Source organism: Alligator mississippiensis, chromosome 13 (assembly GCF_030867095.1).
Source record: "Alligator mississippiensis isolate rAllMis1 chromosome 13, rAllMis1, whole genome shotgun sequence".
Lineage (NCBI taxonomy): Eukaryota > Metazoa > Chordata > Crocodylia > Alligatoridae > Alligator > Alligator mississippiensis.
Window position 1 is genome coordinate 15,825,632 of NC_081836.1, and position 20,032 is coordinate 15,845,663.

A 20,032-nucleotide genomic window follows, 5' to 3' on the forward strand; every position below is an offset into this window, starting at 1 on the left:
CAGGGCTCAGGCAGGGAGATGCCAGGCGGGGTTGGCACCAGGGCACTGAGCACCAGGGCCAGGTGGCGTATGGAGAACAAGGCACGGGGGGAGGCTCTGCAGGTGAGCTGGCCCAGCAGGGGCTGGCCAGGCCCTTGGGAAGATGGTAGCCGGAGGGCAGTGGAAGCTGGGTGGGAAGTGGGGGCTGCCCTGAGACTCGATAGGCTCGGGCGGAGATGCTCAGCCTGGACTGCGCAGCTCTGCAGGGATGGCTCTGCAGCTGCCCTGCCTGTGAGGGGACACTGTTTGGCCAGGGCAGGGCACAGAGCACAGGGGGCTCCCAACTCCAGGCTCTGCCTTCCTGCATGTCAGGCACAGCACGAGTGGGATGGAGCCGCCCCCGGTGCAAGGTCCTGGCTGACAGAGCCTCCCAGGCCCCGGGAACGGCTGCCATGGGTGGTTCTTGGGGCCGAGCCAGCCGGGAGCAGATCTGACAGCAGCACACAATGACCCTCCGCAGCACCTGCCCAGGATCCAGCCTTGCTCACCTGCAGCTCCCCTCCAGGGCCCAGGCTGGGCGGAGGGGCACAGCCCAGGGACAGGGGCAGGGTCAGCAGAACCCAGACAGCATCCCTGCCTGTGTGCTCCTGACTCCACTCTGGTGTCTGTCATGGTGCTGGGACCTGTGGCTGCTCTGGAGAGCCTGGAGCAGCAACTTAAAAATAAAATTATATATATAGTACACCTCTTGGTGTGCCGAGGAAAATGTCTCCACATGCCACTAATTGGCACGCGTGCTGGGGTTGCCTATACCTGGCCTAGAAGCAAAACTCTGGGCTTCCTCCCTTGGATGCAGAACTGAGTCCCTTGCTCATCAGGGCAGCAGTGGTTGGAGGCACTGTAGAGGTAGGAAAAGGAGATCAGGTTCTTCCTTGTGATCCCAAAGGGGCTACTATGATGAAGCAGCTTTGCTGATGAGCTTCACACAAGGTAGAGTTCAAATCCACTTAGCCAGAGGAAAAGAGCCTATGCACAGATAGCAAAGGTAAAAAGTGGGGGAGAAAGAGAAACTCCCTTCTTCCAAAATTAAGTAAATATAGAGAAAAGTTCATGGAGAATTCATCAGCAGATAGCTTGCTATTTGACTACTGGTTTTATGTCACTTTGACCTGTGTGGCTTAGCCTATCTGCTGGGCCTGCCCATAAGGCCACACTCCAATATGAAGCCATAACATTGGGTTGACAGTGTTAGTAATAAAAAGGCACGTGCCTATTTTCATGGAGTTTCCTAGTACAGCAGATATACCCCAACCAGGGGTTTATAAGACACTGGGGAAGGACAAGACTGAAAGGAAAAGAAAACACAGAAGGATTATTGTGTTATTAGTATTAACCTCAGAAGGATGCACTTAGTAGTAGAGCCATTTGGAAACTTTCTGAGGGAACCATTTTCCATTGGAAAATGCCAATTCAACAAAATCAAGACACGCTATGGAAATATGTCAATTTTGCTGAATGTTCTGATAGAAACCAGGCGGCGTTCCCAGGGCAGGCTGCCTTGGTTCCTGCTTGCTTGATTGCCTCCCTGGCAACCCAATGCAGTGCTGCTCTGGAGCCAGGAACCCGGCAGCCCTGGAAGCAGTGGCTGGAGCAAGGGCTCCCAGGGCTTCTAGGCTACCTGCGCTCCAGCACCAGTGGGCTTGGGAGCAGCACTGTCACTCAGGGAGCATCAAGGATTTTTCTCTGAAAAGCTAGAATACCAGGTTGTCGCCTTTTTTCCTCTACATCTTGGAATTCCCATTCTACCAGTGATTTTGAGACTTCGTTCTGATGCAGACTAAAAATTTCTGGTGTCAGAATGTACCACAGGAATTCTAGCCTCCGACAAGCCCTAAAGTTGAGCATGTTGTTTCCTCCAGCCCATTTCACATGTTATCCGGTCTACATTTAAATATGCCAGCTGCTGACAGTTTTACGGCTTCCCCTGGTGCCTGTTCTACAACCCAAGGTATTTCACTGTCAGGAAACAATACTTCTGTGCTGTCTAAACTTTCGTATTCCAATAATCTAAGTGGCAATTATACCCCCTGTTGTGTTCCCTAAATTACCCCCTCTCCCAAGTCTCTACCCCCTGTGTCCTCTTCTCCCCTTCAGATTTTGCACATTTGAAATCTTTGCCATTTTAGACTTCCCCTCCCTCTGCGTTTTCCAAATTGGCTCTGGAGAGAGGCCAGTACTTCAACACAGCCTTATCTTGGTCCCACCAGCAGCAATGCACATCACCTGCATCGTCACACACTTCTCACATAACCAGTTATTTGCTCTGTTTCACTCTGGAGTCCCTTATCTCTCTCTGTTGCAGTAGAGAGATTTCTGGATAAGTACTGTGCAGTACAGGGAACATATAAAACCTCCACTCCCTCAGACCACAGATACGAGGGCAACAGCTTTATCTCTCAAGCAATCTTAGGTTTTGTGTCTTGAGAACAAGCAGAGCTGCACAGCCCTCCAAGCTCAGCGAGTCACCACTATGAACAAGGAGAGAGAAGAGACAGTTTCATATACTGGTGCACAGTAAAGTCCACAGCTACTGCTGGGGATTAGCAGTTACTATGCTCTGGCAAAAGGAAGGGCTGATTTCACCCCCAGAAGTCTGGCACTCTGCATTGTCACTCCTAGAGCCACAGAGGCATGCTCTCATAGATCTGAGGACTAGTTTCCTTTCTTGCCTTGACCCATTTGCTAACAGCTTTGGTGCTGACTCTGGTGGTGATCAGTTAAGTTTAATAGGCAGGCACTGCTCCCATGGCAATGCTGCCCTGAACCTGATGGAGCATCTGTCTTTTGAAAGGATGGTAATGAAAGCTGCATGGAGTATTTCACTGGATGGGTGAGCAGAGTGGAATGCATACCTCCTCCAAAGGCTGATACTAATTTTTATGTCTTTCTCCACACCGCCTTAACTTGACCTTTTTTCAATGCATCTAAGCGATATAGTGTTACAAAGAGGGACTGACATAAGACTGGTGGCCGAGAGGGGAGATGGTTGTGGGAAGGTCTGGGTTTTAGTTTCATAGTTGGTAGGGTCGGAAGGGACCTGAGCAGATCATCAAGTCCGACCCCCTGCCATAGGATGAAGTCAACCTAATGGAATAATCCGAGAACCACTGGTACAAACTATACACATTGCGTATGTAAGTGCAAACCTACCTGCTGCCCTGTAACAGGCTCCAACCTACCTAGTATCTGTGACTGTCTTGCCATCTAGGGCACTGACAGACATGAAAAAAATAAAAATAAAACAGCGCTTTATTGGAAGAGGAAGCACATTAGTTTGACCCAGCTCCCCAGAGTCTGTATATATTGGGCGCTTCACTGGGGCTACCAAGATTGGGGAGTGGGGGGGCCTCCAGTCCACCCATCCCATCCTCCAGCACTGGCTAGGGAATCCCTAGAATAAGCTCTTGCAGCTCCGTTTCCCTGCTCCCATTCTGAAAACAGCACCAGGGTTGGGAGGGGACAGGGGCATTGCAAGGGAAGGCCAGCTGTATGCTTGCAGCCAGCAGCTGGATTCCCCAAACCCTGGGACTCAACAACAAACGTCTGTTGGGTCCGGTGGATTGTTGTAACTCATGGCACTTCCTGCATAGTGCCATGAGTTACAATGGAGATATGCTCTTCTGTCTGCGCCTTCTGTGTATCTGATTCTTGGTGCATTCACTTAAGATGCAATTCCCTAATTAATGATTACTCCATGAGACATAAATTCTTCCAGAACTCAATGGATTCAGTGTTAGATATTGCTTGTGACTTGCAAGGACTGCTTGTAGGCTGGGGACTACTAAAACCTCGCTGAAACTAGTGGGAATTAGAAGTTTCATTTAAGAAGCAACTGTCCTCTTATTTGAGCTATGGTAGATGAAGCAACAGAATGCATGGGCAAGGCTGCTCAGATGCTGTAATATCCTGGAATGAGTGGGGGCTGCATACAATTTTGGTGAAGGGGTCATGAATAGATGAAGCCAGAAACATCACAGAGGAAGACATGAGAAGGCAGCAGAAAGACCAAGCCAACCAAAGAAGCACTTGTGATGTCATCCTAAGGGAAATCCAAGAGAGAATGCTTTTGAGGCAGGGTGCTGGCTGAAAAAAAGAAGGTTTAAATACTAAGCAAGGGAACTACCTTGTTGCTTGATTTCTGCTGTGCTCAGGGAAACACAAATTCAAGATTTGTAAGAAACAGGCTGCATCAGAGACATACCTGGCACTCTCATCGATTTCTCCTCCTAACAGGAACAACCTGCCCAACCACGACCAGAGGTAAATTATAATCCACTGCCAGTGAAACAAAGCACAAAACTATGACTGTAGGAATAGGAAGTGGGGGGAAATGGTTGGGCATGAAGTTCATTGCCCTAAGTGAGTGAGATTCCTTGGTGGAGAAATACTTTGATTTATGTCAAACAGGAATTCCCTGTCAGTTTCCCCGGAGAAAGGGCAACAGCAGAAGCAGCTGCTTTCAAGTTACTGAGCAGTTTGTAGAGAGGCAGTTCATCGCTTCTGAAAGGCTGAGGAGGAGGAGGAGATGAATCCCAGCTGTAAGCACAGGCAGTAGATATGCTTCTGGGGTTTGCTGCATTTGGCTAAACAGCTAATGCCAGGTTTTAATCCCTGTGGCAATTAGCCTGGATTACAGAGCAGGGCTGCAGGGGGAAAGGTTAATTAAAATCTGTAAAGATGAACACACATGGGATTCAGCTATTTTATCTTTTCAGTATCAGTTTGTTACAACCGATTACGGCAATTAGAGGAAACAACGAGGCTGAAAAAAGATGGAAGCAACACAGCAACAAGTCAGAGAAGAAAAACAGACTGCTAGCGGTTAGAAGCAATGCAAATATTCCCAGTGACCTGCCTCCATTGTCCTGCTTTGCTTATTTCCAGGTGGAAATCTGTACTACAGAAGACAAGTAGGAGGAAGAGGGGAAAAAATTGCTCATCTGGGGTCACTTTTTCCTTGTCCCTGCATTCTGTCCTCTCCCTCTTCAGCACAAACACATGCACACGCATGGAAACATGGCCATCTTGAGTTGTTACAGCCCTTTTATTCCATGCCTCCATTCTAATAAAGTCCAGGAGAAACAGTGATGGCACATCCCAACAAAGATAGTCAGCCATGTTAGTCACAAATCAAGCAGAAGGCAGGAAAGATTTATACCTTATAGACTAACTAAATCAGAGATACATAATCACCTAGGCTCCATCTACACATTACACTTAAGGCGTGATTGCCCAGTTAATCACACCTTAAGTGGTCACCTCTTAAGTGGCCACCTGGACACATGTTCTTTCGATTAATGATGTGATATGAAGAGGAATAGGCTACGAAGTTATTCCACAAAACACGTGAAATAATTTTGTAGCTGCATCCTACCATGCCATTAATCGAACATGTGGCCAGCAACCCCTGTGGTGGGGAGCCCCATCAGCAGATTAGAGCTCCAAGTTGGGGGGGAGGGGGGGGGGGCATGTGCACCTGAGCCTGGAAGATCCCAACTGATGCTGGCTCCCAGTCATGGGAACACATGCCCCCATGACTGGGATCTGTATCAACTGATAGAGCTCCCAGCTGCAGGAGCACCCATACATACCTACGGCTAGGAGACCATAGTTGACACAGTGTCCCAGCCAGGGGGGTGCTTCATGCAGCTGAGAAACCACATCAGCTGTGGCTCTCTGTTGTGGGGTCCTCTGGGGCACCCCATGGCTGACATCCTGGGTGAGATGAAGAGACTCCCAGTCACAGGAGTGTATGGTGTGCCCCCACAGCTGAGAGGCCCATCAGCTGAGAGGGCTCCCAGCCATGGGACCTTGCTTCTTGCTGGTGCAGGGGGAGCCCAGGATTGGGCTCCCCCTGCACCAGCAGTAAGGTATGATGGGATCTGATACGCAATCCCACAATCACACCTCCTGCTATGCATATGTGGCATGGCAGAATAAACAATTATGTGGATCATGCATTAGATCTCAGTGCACCTTTACCTGAATGTGTAGAGGCCCCCCCTAAGCCCAGTGATGTCTTAGTTGCCTTATCTCTGTTTTGTCTTCCCTCCACACATGCTCCCTCTGTGTATTCCCTTCCTCCTGCTTAAAGAAAACAAACCTTGCTTTGCTGCTGCTGCTATGCTCCCCAGCGCTTTGGTCACCAAGAAAGCACAAAAGAAGAGGGCCTCGCTGCTTGCAATGCTTATGGTCATGTGCCAGCTTGCAGTGTCGAGCAGCAGTACCCAACCCATACAGCCTGAAGATCAAAGGCATGATCACAACCCCAGCCCACACTACAGGGCAGCTTTTCTAACCTACTGTGATGTTGCAACAAGTGAACCAGCCAAAGCTGCCCTGGCCTACAATGCAACAGCTGCCCTTGGGGGAAGGAGGGGCACTACAATACAGCTAAAGCAAGGAAGAAGCATGGACTGCTTGGAGAGCTTCCAGCTCCTCACGGGGCTGTGGAACAGGTCCCTGCAGGCTTTCCCAAAATGCAAGGCAGAAGACCTCTCTCCCTCACGCCAATCCAAACAGCCTCACTGCTTCCAGACACCCCATGTGCCTCTGTCTCTCGTCTGACACTGAGGCTCAGAGTAGGGATTGTCTTTTGGCTGCATGCAGGCTGATTGTGCCGGTGCCCTCCTTCATGGTGGGGGCTCAAAGGCACCATGACAAGGCAAGTCCTACACTGACAACAGCAATGAGAACCATCCACAGGGAAGAGGCACCTGGCCTTTGCCACCACCTGATGTGCCCAGATGTGTTCACCTGACATGCCTAGAAAAGGATTGTTTTTGGAACAGGGTTTTGTTTCCCTTCCTCATGAACCTCCTGCTCCAATTTGGATCCAGGCCCAGAGATAAACACCAGGAAAACCAGCAGACAGAGACGTAAGGAAAATTAGAGAGAGACACAGAGAGAGAGAGAGAGAGAGAGAGAGAGAGAGAGAGAAATGTTTCCACACCTCAAGGAAGCAATGAGAGAGACAGGCGGCTGTCTTAGAGCTAGGGTTGTTTTTGGAATCTAAACTATTCACGAGACCGAAGTGGCATGCAGATGGCCAGGGATACTCTGCCATCTCCTGCTTCCCTTTTCTTTGAAACAGCGATGTGCAAAAGCACTCACAGGTCCAGAAAGAGATATGGAGAAAGCTACTCCACACCAACAGTTTACCAACTGTAGGGCCCTGCTGGCAGATGGGCATATCCCTCTAGGCATCTGCTGCCTCTATTGTCCTCAGCTACAACAACAAAGTAACTTTCCAGAGGCCCTTCAGAAACAGATTAAGGGATTTCACAATATTTAATCTGATTAAACGCAAATGCAAAATGGAGTTGTTTTGCTATAAAATGATGGGGGCTCCAGAATTCAGACTGAACGCGCTGGCTGTGTCCTTAGTTCCCCTTTGATTAGGCCTCATAGCAACACAGTTGGGAGAGGCGCCTGGCCCTCCTCTTGCTCACATTTCAGCTAACAATGGGGCTGATAATGCCATGACACGCACTCAGCATGGAACACAGTTGCACAGCAGCCCGCTTCCGTTACACTTTCCTCTCCTTTCATTCTCCCCACCTTTGCTTCACCTTGTCCAGTTCTTTACTGGGCGCATCTACGCATTCATTAATGCACCTTAGATACTGCACATTTAATTTAGTACTTGCTTAATAAATATATTAACTAAATGCCAGTAACTAGAGTTACTGCACAGTAGCACTGGTGCACGGTTATTTTGTGATGCTTACTTACTGTGCATTAATAATACTGCACAGTAGGTTATTAGCATGGTTTTAACCATGACACTACCGTGCAGTGTTATTAAGCTAATGCGCAGACTGTGTCCCATTTTGTCCATCCAGCCCATTGGGACCTGTCATCTTATTAACCTGTAAAGTGCCATGCATGCTTACAGCACCCTATAGAGCAGCAATAAAGGCATTAGGTTTCTAAACTAGTAGGCACACAGGTGTTGTAGGTCTCCATTATCATGTAATGGAGACCCAATAAAATCAAACAAACTCAGGCAACTGTGCCATGTACTGAAATTATGGATAGGTTTTAGGATTACAGAGAGGACATACCAGAGCATCAGATCCATTCCCCTGTGAGATCAGAGCCTTCAGTACAGTACTCTTGGACTTTAAAAGATGGGTACTGAACTACCACAGAAAAATGCTTCTCCATCACTCCCCTAATCTGACTGATCAAAGTGCCAGCCAGAAACATGTACTATATCAAAATGCACACATGCTTCCCTTCTGCCATTGAAAGATAAAAGTTGGATGTATTTATGGAGAGGTGCATTGCATAGAATATTAGTAGTGAGGCAGCCAATATCGGTCCAGCCACATTCAAAATAAGGCCCAAATAATATTTCCATGGTCATGGGAAAAATTACTACCACTAGATGTTTTGAACAATGCATCTTGGAGGATGACAGGTTCAGAAATCTAACTCCCATTTCTGACACAGAATCATCTCCTGGGAAGAAAAAAACCTCAGCTCTGCCAGAAAAGATATGGAAAGGGATTTCTTTCCAATACCTCTACCAAGAATAACCCCACAGCTCTGCCAGACATACTGAAGAGATGGCCCACGTTGGAACAGACCAATACTTCACTTCTCTGAAGGTGTAAGAAGAGAAAATATTTTTTCCTTTTCTTTTTTAAGGTGTAAGTTTTGCTTTGGCAATTCCTATGCATTTCTCCTGTACCTTCACTCTTCTGGGAAACCATTGCTATTGGTTCTTCTCAGCCATGGGGGAGGGCCAGACATAATCTCTTGAAAAAAAGTAGTATTTGTTTGATCTATCTCATTCTGCTTTACAAGAGAATAAGTCTGGCTGTCTGACCCCCATAGTCTCAGTCTTGAAGAAGAAACAACCACCCACAAAAGAAAGGCTGGAGGCTACATAGATGACCATTTCCCAGTCAAACTATTATGAACTTATATTAACAAAGCTCTTTTAATGGCATTGTCCTCATTTGGGGAAGGGTAGCCAAAAGCCAGGGCTCAAAAGCTCTCTGGTGCCTTGCTTGCCAGACCTGAACTACACTCCAGAGAAGCAGCTGGGTGTGGAGGTCCACCAAGCACACAAGGCTGCCAGCAGATCTTGCCTGCCCCCAGGGGATCAGGATAGCTCAACTGGTATTTATTAGGGCTGTGAGAAGCTTTGGACAGAGCTTCGGATCCGGAGAAGCTTCAGATGCTTCGGGGTCAAAGCGCTGGCCTCATTCGGCTTCCCAAAGCAGTTCGGAGCTGCCTCGGAGATCCGGCCATACGGTATAATGGGGAAACAATAAAATATCTATAACTTTGTTGGTTTTTGTCCAATTTGGATGAAATTTTCAGAGGTGGTAGACTCTGCAGAGAGGATGAAACCTGCCAAGTTCCAAGAAGATCAGTGCAGGGGTTTGAGGGGAACAGCACCCCAAATTCCTGAAAGCAAAACTCATGTCACGTCTAGGCATTACAACATAGCGGGGTGAAAACTGCAGGGGTGGCAGCCTATGCTGAGACCACAAAGCCTGCCAAGTTTCAAGAAGATTGGTGCAGGGGTTTGAGGGCAATTGTACCTCAAATTCTTGAAAGCAAAACACCTGTCACGTCTATGTGTTACAACACAGGGGGGTCAAAACTGCAGAGCTGGTAGCTCGTACTGAGGCCACAAAGCCTGCCAAGTTTCAAGAATATCAGTGCAGGGGATTGGGGGGAACTGCCCCTAAAGCTGCAGACAAGCAAAACTCAGGCTATGGGTGCTTGTGGGACTGTGTCTTGGGGCGGGGAGGGAAGACACTGCTGCAGGCCTGGCTGCTAAGGTGCTGTGTTCCCAATTCTCAATCAATCAATCATGATTCACTCTCAGGGACCAGGGACTCAGACCAGCTCAATACACAGGACCTAGCTACTACATAACGACTTAACGAGCATCAATTAGCACCTACAAAACCAGGTTAAGGAGGGGAAAGAATCAATACAATCACCTGCCCCAAGACAGAGACAGTCTTGGCATGAGTTTTGTCTGTCAACAGCTAGGGGTGCAGGGCCCCAGAGCCCCCCTGCACCGATCTCCTCCGCAGCTGGCAGGTGTCACAGCAGGGGCCACCATCCCTGCAGCTGTCACCCCGCCGGGCCTTAACACACACGGTGTCACCCATGGCACCAGTTTTGCTTGTCCACAGCTTGAGGGGCAGTTCCCCCCAAACCCCTGCACTGATCTCCTCGAAACTTGGCAGGCTTTGTGGCCTCAGTAAGAGCTACCAGCTCTGCAGTTTTGACCCCCCTGTGTTGTAACACATAGACGTGATCTTTCAAGAATTTGGGGTACAGTTCCTTCCAAGCCCTTGCACCAAACTTCTTGAAACGTGGCAAGTTTCATGCTCTCAGCAGAGGCTACCATCCCTGCAAGTTTCATCAAAATCAGACAAAAAAACAACAAAGTTATAAATATTTCATTGATTCCCCATTATACCCTATGGCTGGATCTCCGAGGCGGCTCCGAAGCTTCAGAGCCACTTCAGCTGGATCAAGGCAGAAACCCGGTCCGGAGCTCCAGATCAGATCACTGCCATCCGAAGCGGCCGGATCCGAAGCCGGATTGGATTACTGCCGACTCGCACAAGCCTAATATGTATGAGGTTACGCATTTGTGGAACTGATAAGGATCAGGCCTGTGATGTAATAGGAAAGGAAGAGGCAGTTCTTTAACGGATAGTCTTCTCCTTCATGGAATCTTGTTGAGCTGGCGGCTCAGATGTCTTTGCAAAACGTGACCACAGCAGGAGCAGTGGGGACAGCTCCTACTTTCTGTAGGGGTGGGCTGGAGCTGGTGAAATCTGACAAACTTACAGAATCGGATGGAGACCCTCCACATCAGGGGTGGACAATTATTTGGGCCCGGGAGCCACAGAGAGAGTTTTGACAAGTTGTCGTGGGCTGGGTCAGCACCCACCCCCCTGCACACCTGTGTCTCTCCCCACCAGTGCAAGAGCTCACCAAAACTCCCTGTGTGGGAAGGGGCCATGGAAGGGGCCAAGAGTGGTATTTGAGAGCAAGACAGGTGAGCAAGGCCAGGATCAAGGGACAGGGTCATGGGGTGGGCCCTGCCCTATGGTGGGGATGTGTGTGGGAGGATGCATGTGTGTGTGGGGGGAGCTGCCTGGATGCTAGATCCCAGGAGCTGGCCGGGGGTGAAGAGAGGGAAGAGGGAGCCAAGGGCACATGCAGAGCTCACTAGAGTGGTGTGATCCACTGCTGCCCCTGCAGCACTGCACACAGGTCTGAGCCCCAGCCGCTCCTGCCCAGGGCAGCTGCTCTGTGCTCCAACCCAGCCCTGGCCAACGCTCACCTCTTCTGGTGGGTCTGCTCCCAGTGCAGCTGCAACTGCCTGGGCGATGCTCTGCTCTCACCTCCAGTGGCAGCTCCTCCTCCTGCTTCTGCTGTGCCACTCCAGGATGGGAAAAAGCTTGAGCCAGGCAGCTTCTGCCCCAGTGCATGAGGCTCTGGCTCCAGTTCACAGCTGCCTTCAATCCACTCTGACCACCCAGCATGGACGACCGAGAGGATGGAAGGCAGCCGGGAGTTTCAGCTGGAATCTCACACTGGGGCAAGAGTTGCCCAGTTGAAACTCCCAGCTGCTTTCCACCCATTTGGCCACTTGCACTGGGTGGGTGGGTGGAGGGCAGTCTGAAGCTGGAGCCAAAGCCCCATGTGCTGGGGCAGGAGCTGCCCAGCTAAAGCTTCCTCCCAGCCCAGAGTGGTGCAGCAGGAAGGAGCAGGAGGAGGATCCACCGCTGGATGTGAAGGGAGCGCAGCAGCACCCAGGTGGCTGCAGCCACATGGGAAGCAGCCCCGCTGGAGGCTGTGCATGCTGGCCAAAGCCGGGTCAGTGGGTGAGAGCTCCCCAGCAGGGTTTGGCCCGACGCGGAATGCCATGGGGACAGCCACGAGCCAGATCGAATCATTTGGTGGGCACTTTCGACGTGCTGGATACAATCAGTTGGTGGACCAGATTTGGCCCGCAGGCCATATTTTGCCCACTCCTGCTCCACATGCTCTGAGTTTGAAAAAAATAGCTGGCCCATAAACAGCGGAGGAACAACACACCCAGCTTCCAAAGGTGTGATGTCTAGCAAACACATTAGTATCACCTCCACAAACACCAGCATGGGGTCACAATGTATCCCTATTATCTTGGGATGAGATAGTGCATGCCTTGATGCTTATAAGGGCTGTGTGAAGCTTCGGTCCCTGATTCGATTTGGCAGAGATTCAGCCTGATTCGGTGGCCAAACCTCTGAATTCATATCGAATCAGAGGACCCTTTAATGTCTCCAAATAAAATTGGAACCCTCAGAATTGGTTCAGAGAGATTTGGAAAGATTCGGCAATTTGGACATAGACACAGATTTGTTTTTTCTACATAGCTCAAGGTAGCAGGCAGCTCGTGAATGCTGCAATGCTGGGGCGCATGGAGTGTCCCGCAGAAGGGGGGGGGGGGGACTCCCCAGCGTGCTCAGCAGCAGACCTGGAAGTGGACCAGAAGCACCAGGTCCACCGGGGCCCCCCTGTGCCCCCCTGGCTTGGCGACTGATGCCTCCTGGGTCCGGGGTGGCACCTGGGGTCCCCCCGCAGCCAATCACCAAGCCCAGGAGGGGTGTGGGGGGGGCCCCCGGTACACTCCCCAGAAGACCCATAAGTGGACCGGAAGTACTTCTGGTCCACTTCCAGATTGCCCAGCTGAAACTCCCAGCTGCCTTCCACCCATTTGACCACTTGCACTGGGTAGGTGGGTGGAGTGGAGAGTACTTTCGGTCCACTTCCAGATTCGTGGCCAAGAACGTGGGAGGCACCTCCGCACTCCTGTGGGACCCTCCATCTGCCCCAGCATCGAAGCGTTCACAAGCCATGCTAGTACCTTGAGGTATGTAGAAAAAACATTTAAAGCTGTGTCTATGTCCACATTGCTGATTCCCTGAATCAGCCTCGAATCTTCAGATTCAGGTTTGGCTGAATCGAATCAGGGACAGTGATCTGAATCAATGAATCAAATCACTGTCCCTGATTTGGGCTGAATCCCAATCCGAATTGAATAGGGCCCGCTTCGCACACCCCTAATGCTTATGCCACACATATCTATAATTTCAAGCCTTTGGTGTGTTGCAGACTCCACATATGCATTTCCTGAATTTTCAAGCAGTCTCACCCTTGATCACCCAAGTTAGCTGGCCACACAAACACACACATGTGTATGTACATGTACACATACAAGGAGAAATATGCACATGCACACACATAAATTCCCATGTGAAATGAGAGTCACCCTTGTACTAGAAAAGAACTATCCCACTGCTTCCCTATCTTTTCACAATTCTGACTACCATACATAAATCAGCAATCATGAAGCCATTGCTAATTCATGCCTGCTGGAGGATTTTTGAAGAACGTGAATGACTTCTCTGTCTCAAAGAGACTGGCTAAACTCAGGCCTGGTGTGAGAACATGAATCTCTGATTGGCATCAGTAGAAATCACACCCTTATGTCAAGGCAGCATTTGCCTTCTTTTCCTACTTGATTCATGGGATGCAAACACAGAAGCTGATCACTCTTTCTGGCATACTAGGACCAGTGCCCAACACGAGCTGTCAACTCTTCCAGCACTTGCAGTGCTCAGACCAGCAGAACAGACAACACCACCTAGGTTACCGCCAAGAGAGTGCTCTGAACACTTGCAATCACATAAGACATTGTGTGACACTCCCCACTTCAACGGCTGAACAACTAAGTCAGCTCTGCTAGGACATACCCACCTCACAGTAGGCTTGCGACATGCATTGTGAAGTTGTTTTTAGCAGACACCCATCACTCAGAACCTTTAAAGACAGAGATGCAATTTGCAGCATGTTTCAGCCTGTGACTCTCTTCACAGCACACACTAGTTGTGTGCACATAGCAGCTATGCTTCTTTGGGTTTGATTTCCAATTGCTGCTAGGAAAAATAACCCTCTAAAAGGATTCCCCCTGACATGAAATGACCCCAAGTATCACAGCCCTGCCCCATCATACCACGGCCAAGTAACCGAGGCATGCTGCAACAGTCCCTTGGGCAGAAAAAGCAGTGTCAGATTTTATTTGCTGCCCAAGACTGTTCAGTGATATCCCTCTGGGACCTGCAAAACTCACATCAAGGCAACTGGCTATAAAACGCTAATTCATTTTTCACATGCATATTGCCCAGCAGTTCTCTTCCCAGCCTAAAGCCAAGAGTCATATAACTTCCTAGCAACCGACTGAGAAGAAACTCCTCAAGCTGTCCCTCTCTGCTCCGAGTTGCACTGAAAAACAAAAAAGCCCATTAAAGTCAGCATCTGAGTACACAAAGGGAAAGTTCCATGCAAACACAAGCAGATGTACAGCCAGGTCATTGGTCTATGATTTCAGGAGCTGACAGGGTGAAAGTCACACTTCGTGGTTTAGTCACTTGTCTATAGGCTATGAATCAAAGCAATGCAAGTTCACCTCTTATAGGTTCACTGTTCAGCTGTGGACCAGCTGAGAGCTTCCCTGTAATGGTGAAGATAGCAGGACTACATACCTGGCCTCACCTCAGCATGGCCAACTCCATACCCCATGTGCCCCAAATAACAGGGGTAACAGTTTTTCCAGAGGTAGCGGTAGTGATTGCCAGCAGCACTTGGGATGCTGCCCAGAAAGCACAGGCACCAATGCACCATCCAAAAATGCCTCTGCTCCTGTCCCATGCTGAATACGAAAAAGAACCAAACACACAAAAGCCCGGGCTCCCAAAGTGGTGGGAGAGGCAGCGATGTCAAGTTACAAAAGGGGAAAAAGCAAAAGCAAAACTCAGACACGGCCACCAGAGAATGGGGCTGCGCTCCACAGGGCAAGCCACACACAGAGCCAAGCTGCCCTGCGGAAACTCCCAGATGCACAACGTGCTGTTGTAATAATAGCTACTGCTTCCTAACAACATATGTAGTTTGGGATCGAGCTTGCCTCCGAGCCCTCCCACACGTCTTCCCTTTTATGCTCTCAGCTTTCAACCCGCCCCCTGCAGGTAAAGACCAAGCCCAGTCAGCGTTTCTCCCCCTTTCTACACCCATTTCTCCCTCCCTCCCCTGCTTGGATTTGTTGCTGTCCAGAGCCAAAATGTGTGCGTGACATCACATTCCACAAAAAACCCACACAAACTGAAAGAAACCAAAAAAATTCCTGGCTGACAGCTCCAGGGCATTATTGCAATGCTGGGCCTGGGCCAAGCTGGAGTTCTATAATTGGCCATATTAACAAAGGAAAAAAAAGCAGAGTTTGGGGAGGAGGTGTGTGTATGTGTGTGTGCGGGACAGGAGACTGGGCTTTAAATCAACAACACATTTTGGAAAGTCCAGCTTTGACACTCCTAGTCACTGCAGAGCACAAGCTCCCAAGATGCTCTTACCTTGCAGAATGAGAAGTGAGGCTTCTCTTTTAGGAACAAAATCCCTGACCAAAAAAAAAAAGCAAGGTGGGCTCCTTTGAGTGCTTAAATCATACTACTATTTATGTGATTTCAGGGCACAATGCAAATTGAAACATCCTAGAGATGGTTGGGTTTGTTAGGGCAGCTGATGATCTGGGCACAAAAAAATCAATGCTGGGGAGCTCAAACACACAAAAAAAGTTGTAGTATAATTGAGGTGCACAGTTCATGACAATGATCCCCATATATCAGTCATAGAGCTGGTTGGGAATTTTCCAATAAAATGTTGTTTCATTGGAAAATGTTGATTTTTCAAGCCAGTACTTTCTCTAGAAATGTATGTATCCATTTCAACAAGGATGGATTTTCTGGTCAGAAATGACCCTCCGCCCCTGAGGACCCAAGAATAAACTCAGTCTCCAACATCCTGATTGTTCCTAGTCACGTTTTTTTCTCTTCCACATGCTTAGAAATGGATTCCTTGAGGGGAAAAGAGCAACATGTTTTCACAATTTCCATTGCATGGAAAAACCACCTCCTGCCTGGCATTACTCATTACAGGGTTGTTAGCAGACTTCAGGTTTATGACTGGAACTGTGCAAATATTGGGAGGAAAGATATTTTGCAAATAACGGATCGAGATTTAAAACAAGCTCACTTGTTTGACTTCATTACCTCGTGTTTGCCATTTGCTGGCAGAAACATTAATTGAAACAAAGTTAAATTGCAGAATATCTGTTGGAAGTTAAATGTGAATATACAGTCATGAATATTGCTCCTGATGCAAAGGACAGCTTATCCAGTCAGAAAACAAAAACGTATTATATCCCAAATTGAAACTGTTTGAGTTTCTTGATAGCCAAATAGACTGCTTGCACATAGTATTTGTGGTAAACATTCAGGAAATAATTTGGAATAATGAATACATTTGAGAGGAAAAAAATCAAGAGCTGCTTGCAGACAACTCCCAAAGACATAAAGAGGGAATCAATAATTAATTAAATCAATGATTCCCCATCAGTTTTTTGGCCAACTGTATTACTGACAGATGTACAGGTATATATTTTTGGTTTGTTAAATAAATAATAAAAGAAGAACACTTTGGGGAGACTCTGTTTATGTGAGTCTAGGATGCAAGTACTCATTGCCAGTACTGAATCATGTTTCATATGAAATGCTCTGTAAGATTAGCACTGAACAGCGTTTTGATGGCTCTGATTAAGGTTCTGGGTCAGCTTGAGAATTTTGCATACAAAGTTGCTGGTTGTTTTGTCCACACTGTTTTGCAGACAAATACTACAGCTATGCATGTGAATAATTGATTGTGCAATCCACCAGTTGGGTGAAGTTGCCATTTGTATGTGCAATGACTGCAACAGCATCTGTAATTCCAGTACCGTATTCATACCCAAAGGTAGATGAGGCATACAAACTCACTGCTGCATCTGCCAAAATTCTCCACATCTGTTGACCTGCTTTTTTCTGTCTAGGTCAGTAGCACTAGTCAGTAGCACTGATAACCAAAAACTGTAAACAACTTTTCAGTCTTCTTCTTGTGCCTCTACACCACATTTGACCACTTTGACTGTTTACAGTGCTTTGCAAGATCTTTCATTGTACCTTCAAGCAGGTGTTGCAGCAGGTGTTGCATAGTCTGAGGTTGCAGTCACATGTGGCTGAACCCATGGTATAGCTAGACTTCTTCATTAGTTCCTTGAAGCGTCCAACTCTGGTATGTTGGCAGCTGGGACATTGCCACCTTTGTCATGGTTTGTCACGCATTGGTGGCAAGGACTGAATTGCCTATTTTTTCACTGTCAGGTATTTTCTTCAGCCTCTTGTTCCACATCTGTAGCCATGTCTCCTTGAGTAGGGCATCAAGAGGTTGGGTGCTGATGAGGAACTGTTCAGTGACCACATGAAATGAAATGTTGGCCTTAGACCACCTTTTAACAACCTCCTTTATATCACAGCAGAGACTATTTGGTGCTCTTGTCTCACAAGACAGGCAAGCATTAAATAGAAAAGCATTTCCCAACCTTTTTTGCCCCATGGCACACTTACCTAAATAAAGGGGGCAGAAGAGAAGGACACTGACGGGGGGGTGGTGCACGGCCAGCCAGACAGCATTTTGGGCTGGAGCCGTGTCTGTGCGCCCATGGCAGCAGCAGGTGGGGTGTGTGGCTCCAGCCAGGCAGGGGGCTTGGCTCCAGCCCAAAATGCTGCAGCACACCGGTTGGGAAATGCTGAAGTAGATCATACAGATTTAACTATCATATGTATTCAACTACAGCAATTCCAACCCTGAATATATGACAGCCCCCCAATAATTAGATTCTACATATGGAAAAGTTATCAATTTGTTATAATGAATTTATAATTAATTTATAATGTTATCATTTTAGATTTGAAGGAATCTAATGATTGGAGGTTTACCTTAAATTTGTCCCCCTCCCACTGCTACAGAAGGGAATATAAAATTGGGGGTTGGAGGTCAGGTGACCCCCTTACCTTCTACCGCCCCAACTTCTTTCCCCTGCAGCCCCTTTCCCTCCTCCTTGTTGTCAGACCTTATTCTGTCTGTGCACGTGGAAATGAGGGACACATTTGAAAACACCGACCATGAAATAAACATACATGTAATACCCTGCATAAAGGAAAATAATTACACTCCCTGGATGCATATACATTAGGACTGTGCAAAATTTCACCAAGTGTTTCGTTTCGAAGCTATTTCGACGCGTTTTGAGCTTGAAACAGTAAAATCAACTTGAAACAAAAAGCATCAAAACAACTTTGAAACAAACCAAGGACACTCGAAACGTTCTGAAAGTTTTGAAATGTTTCGAGTTTCAAAGCAGCCCAGTGGTGGGAGGTAGGGGAGAGCCAAGGCTGTGCCCTGAGAGGCTCTGCAGCCCCATGCAGCTCAGCCCGGCAGGGAGCACAGCCCTGGCTCTCCCCGCTTCCCACCACCAGGCTGCGCTCTGTGGGGCTGCTGGAGCCAATCAGAGCACAGCCTGGCAGCGAGAGGCAGGCACAGCCGGGGCTGTGCTCTGCCTCTCCCCGCTGGGCTGAGCTTCATGGAGCCCGGTGCTAGGTGCGGGCTGAACCCAGCGCTGATCCCAGGTGGCAACGGCAGCCTCCTGTCATTCGGCACAGATCTGGGAGCCTGCACACCCGGAAGGAGTCTGCCACAGCCCGGCAGCCTTCCTGGGAGATCGAGTCCCTGGATCTGAGCCCCGGATGAAAGAAGGCTCAGGCTGGCCCTTCCACTTAGGACTGGTGCTGGGCACGGGTTGCGCCAAGCACTAGACAGGATTGCTGCTGCCACAGCCTGAGCCTCCGTTCATCCGGTGTGCAGATCCGGGACCTTGCACCCCCAGGAGGGCTGCTGTGCTGTGCCGGACTCCTCCTGGGGGTGTGAGCCCCCAGATCTGCACTGGATGAGATAAGGCTCAGGCTATGGCAGCAGCAATCTTGTACGGTGCTGGGCACAGCCCGCACCCAGCACCAGTCCCAGGTGGCAAAGGCAGCCTGAGCCTCCTCTCATCCGGGGCACAGATCCAGGGGCTTGCACCCCCGGGAGGGCTCCTGGGCCATGCCAGGCTCCTGCCAGGGGTGTGAGCCCCACCTGTGTGCTGGATGAGGGGAAGCTACCGCTGATGCCTGGGACAGGCAGCAGCAGCAATTTTCTCCAGTGCTGGGCACAGCCCATGCTGAGCACCGGTCCCAGGTGACAGGGCCTCCTCCTCACATCCAGGGCATAGATCTGGGGTCCTGCACCCTGGGAGGAGTCTGGCATAGCCCTGCAGGCCTCCCAGGGGTGTGGGCCCCTGGATCTGTGCCTGGATGACAGGAAGCTGCTGCTGCTGCGTGGAGCTAGCGGCAGTATCAGTCTTCCCCAGTGCTGGGTGTGGGCTGCGCGCAGCGCTGGTCCCAGGCGGCAACGGCAGCCTCTTCTCATCCAGCAAAGATCCCGGGGCCCGCGCCCCGGGGAGGAGTCTACCATCCCTGCAAATTGCATCCGAATCAGGCAACAAATGACAACTTTTTAGGCATTTTCATGATTGTCCATTATAGCCTCTAGGAGAAACGTCGAAACGAGTCAAAAGAGCAAAACAGTTTTGATTAAATGAAATGGGACAATGCTTCAAAACGAAACAAAACAACAAAACAAAACACTGTCCCTTTGAAATGGCGAAACAGACATCAAAAAGAAACGATCGAGTTTCTCACAGCTCTAATGTACATGTGTGCTTTACTGAGGAACAGACTAATTAGTTGCACAGTAAAGCATCACCATCTACATGGGTGCTGGTTAGAGTGCAGCAAACTAATTAACTTTGCCATAAGACAGTACTGTTAGGGTCAATACTATCTTACAGTGGAGTAATTAACTGCACTGAAATGCATGCATAGATGCTGATGAGGAGCATAAATTGTGCCTGGTCAGCCCACCCAGCTGGGGGCCTGCTCCATCCAGGGTCAAATTGCTGCTGTCCCAGGCACATATGTAGATACTGCACCTG

At 49.0% G+C, this 20,032-nt stretch overlaps 1 protein-coding gene across 4 annotated transcripts in view; it reads right to left on the reverse strand.

The window, feature by feature from the left end:
* The window catches only part of MEGF6 (multiple EGF like domains 6), a 317,639-nt gene that overhangs the window by 87,303 nt on the left and 210,304 nt on the right, over positions 1-20,032 (reverse strand). The window contains exon 1 of one of the 4 annotated variants that reach the window (XM_014605794.3): positions 14,619-15,027. The exons of the other annotated variants lie outside the window; for them this stretch is intronic. Coding sequence (XP_014461280.2) covers positions 14,619-14,784 — 166 coding nt within the window. The 5' untranslated portion in view covers positions 14,785-15,027. Of the gene's footprint in view, positions 1-14,618; positions 15,028-20,032 lie in introns of those variants that run through there. 4 annotated transcript variants of the gene reach the window in all.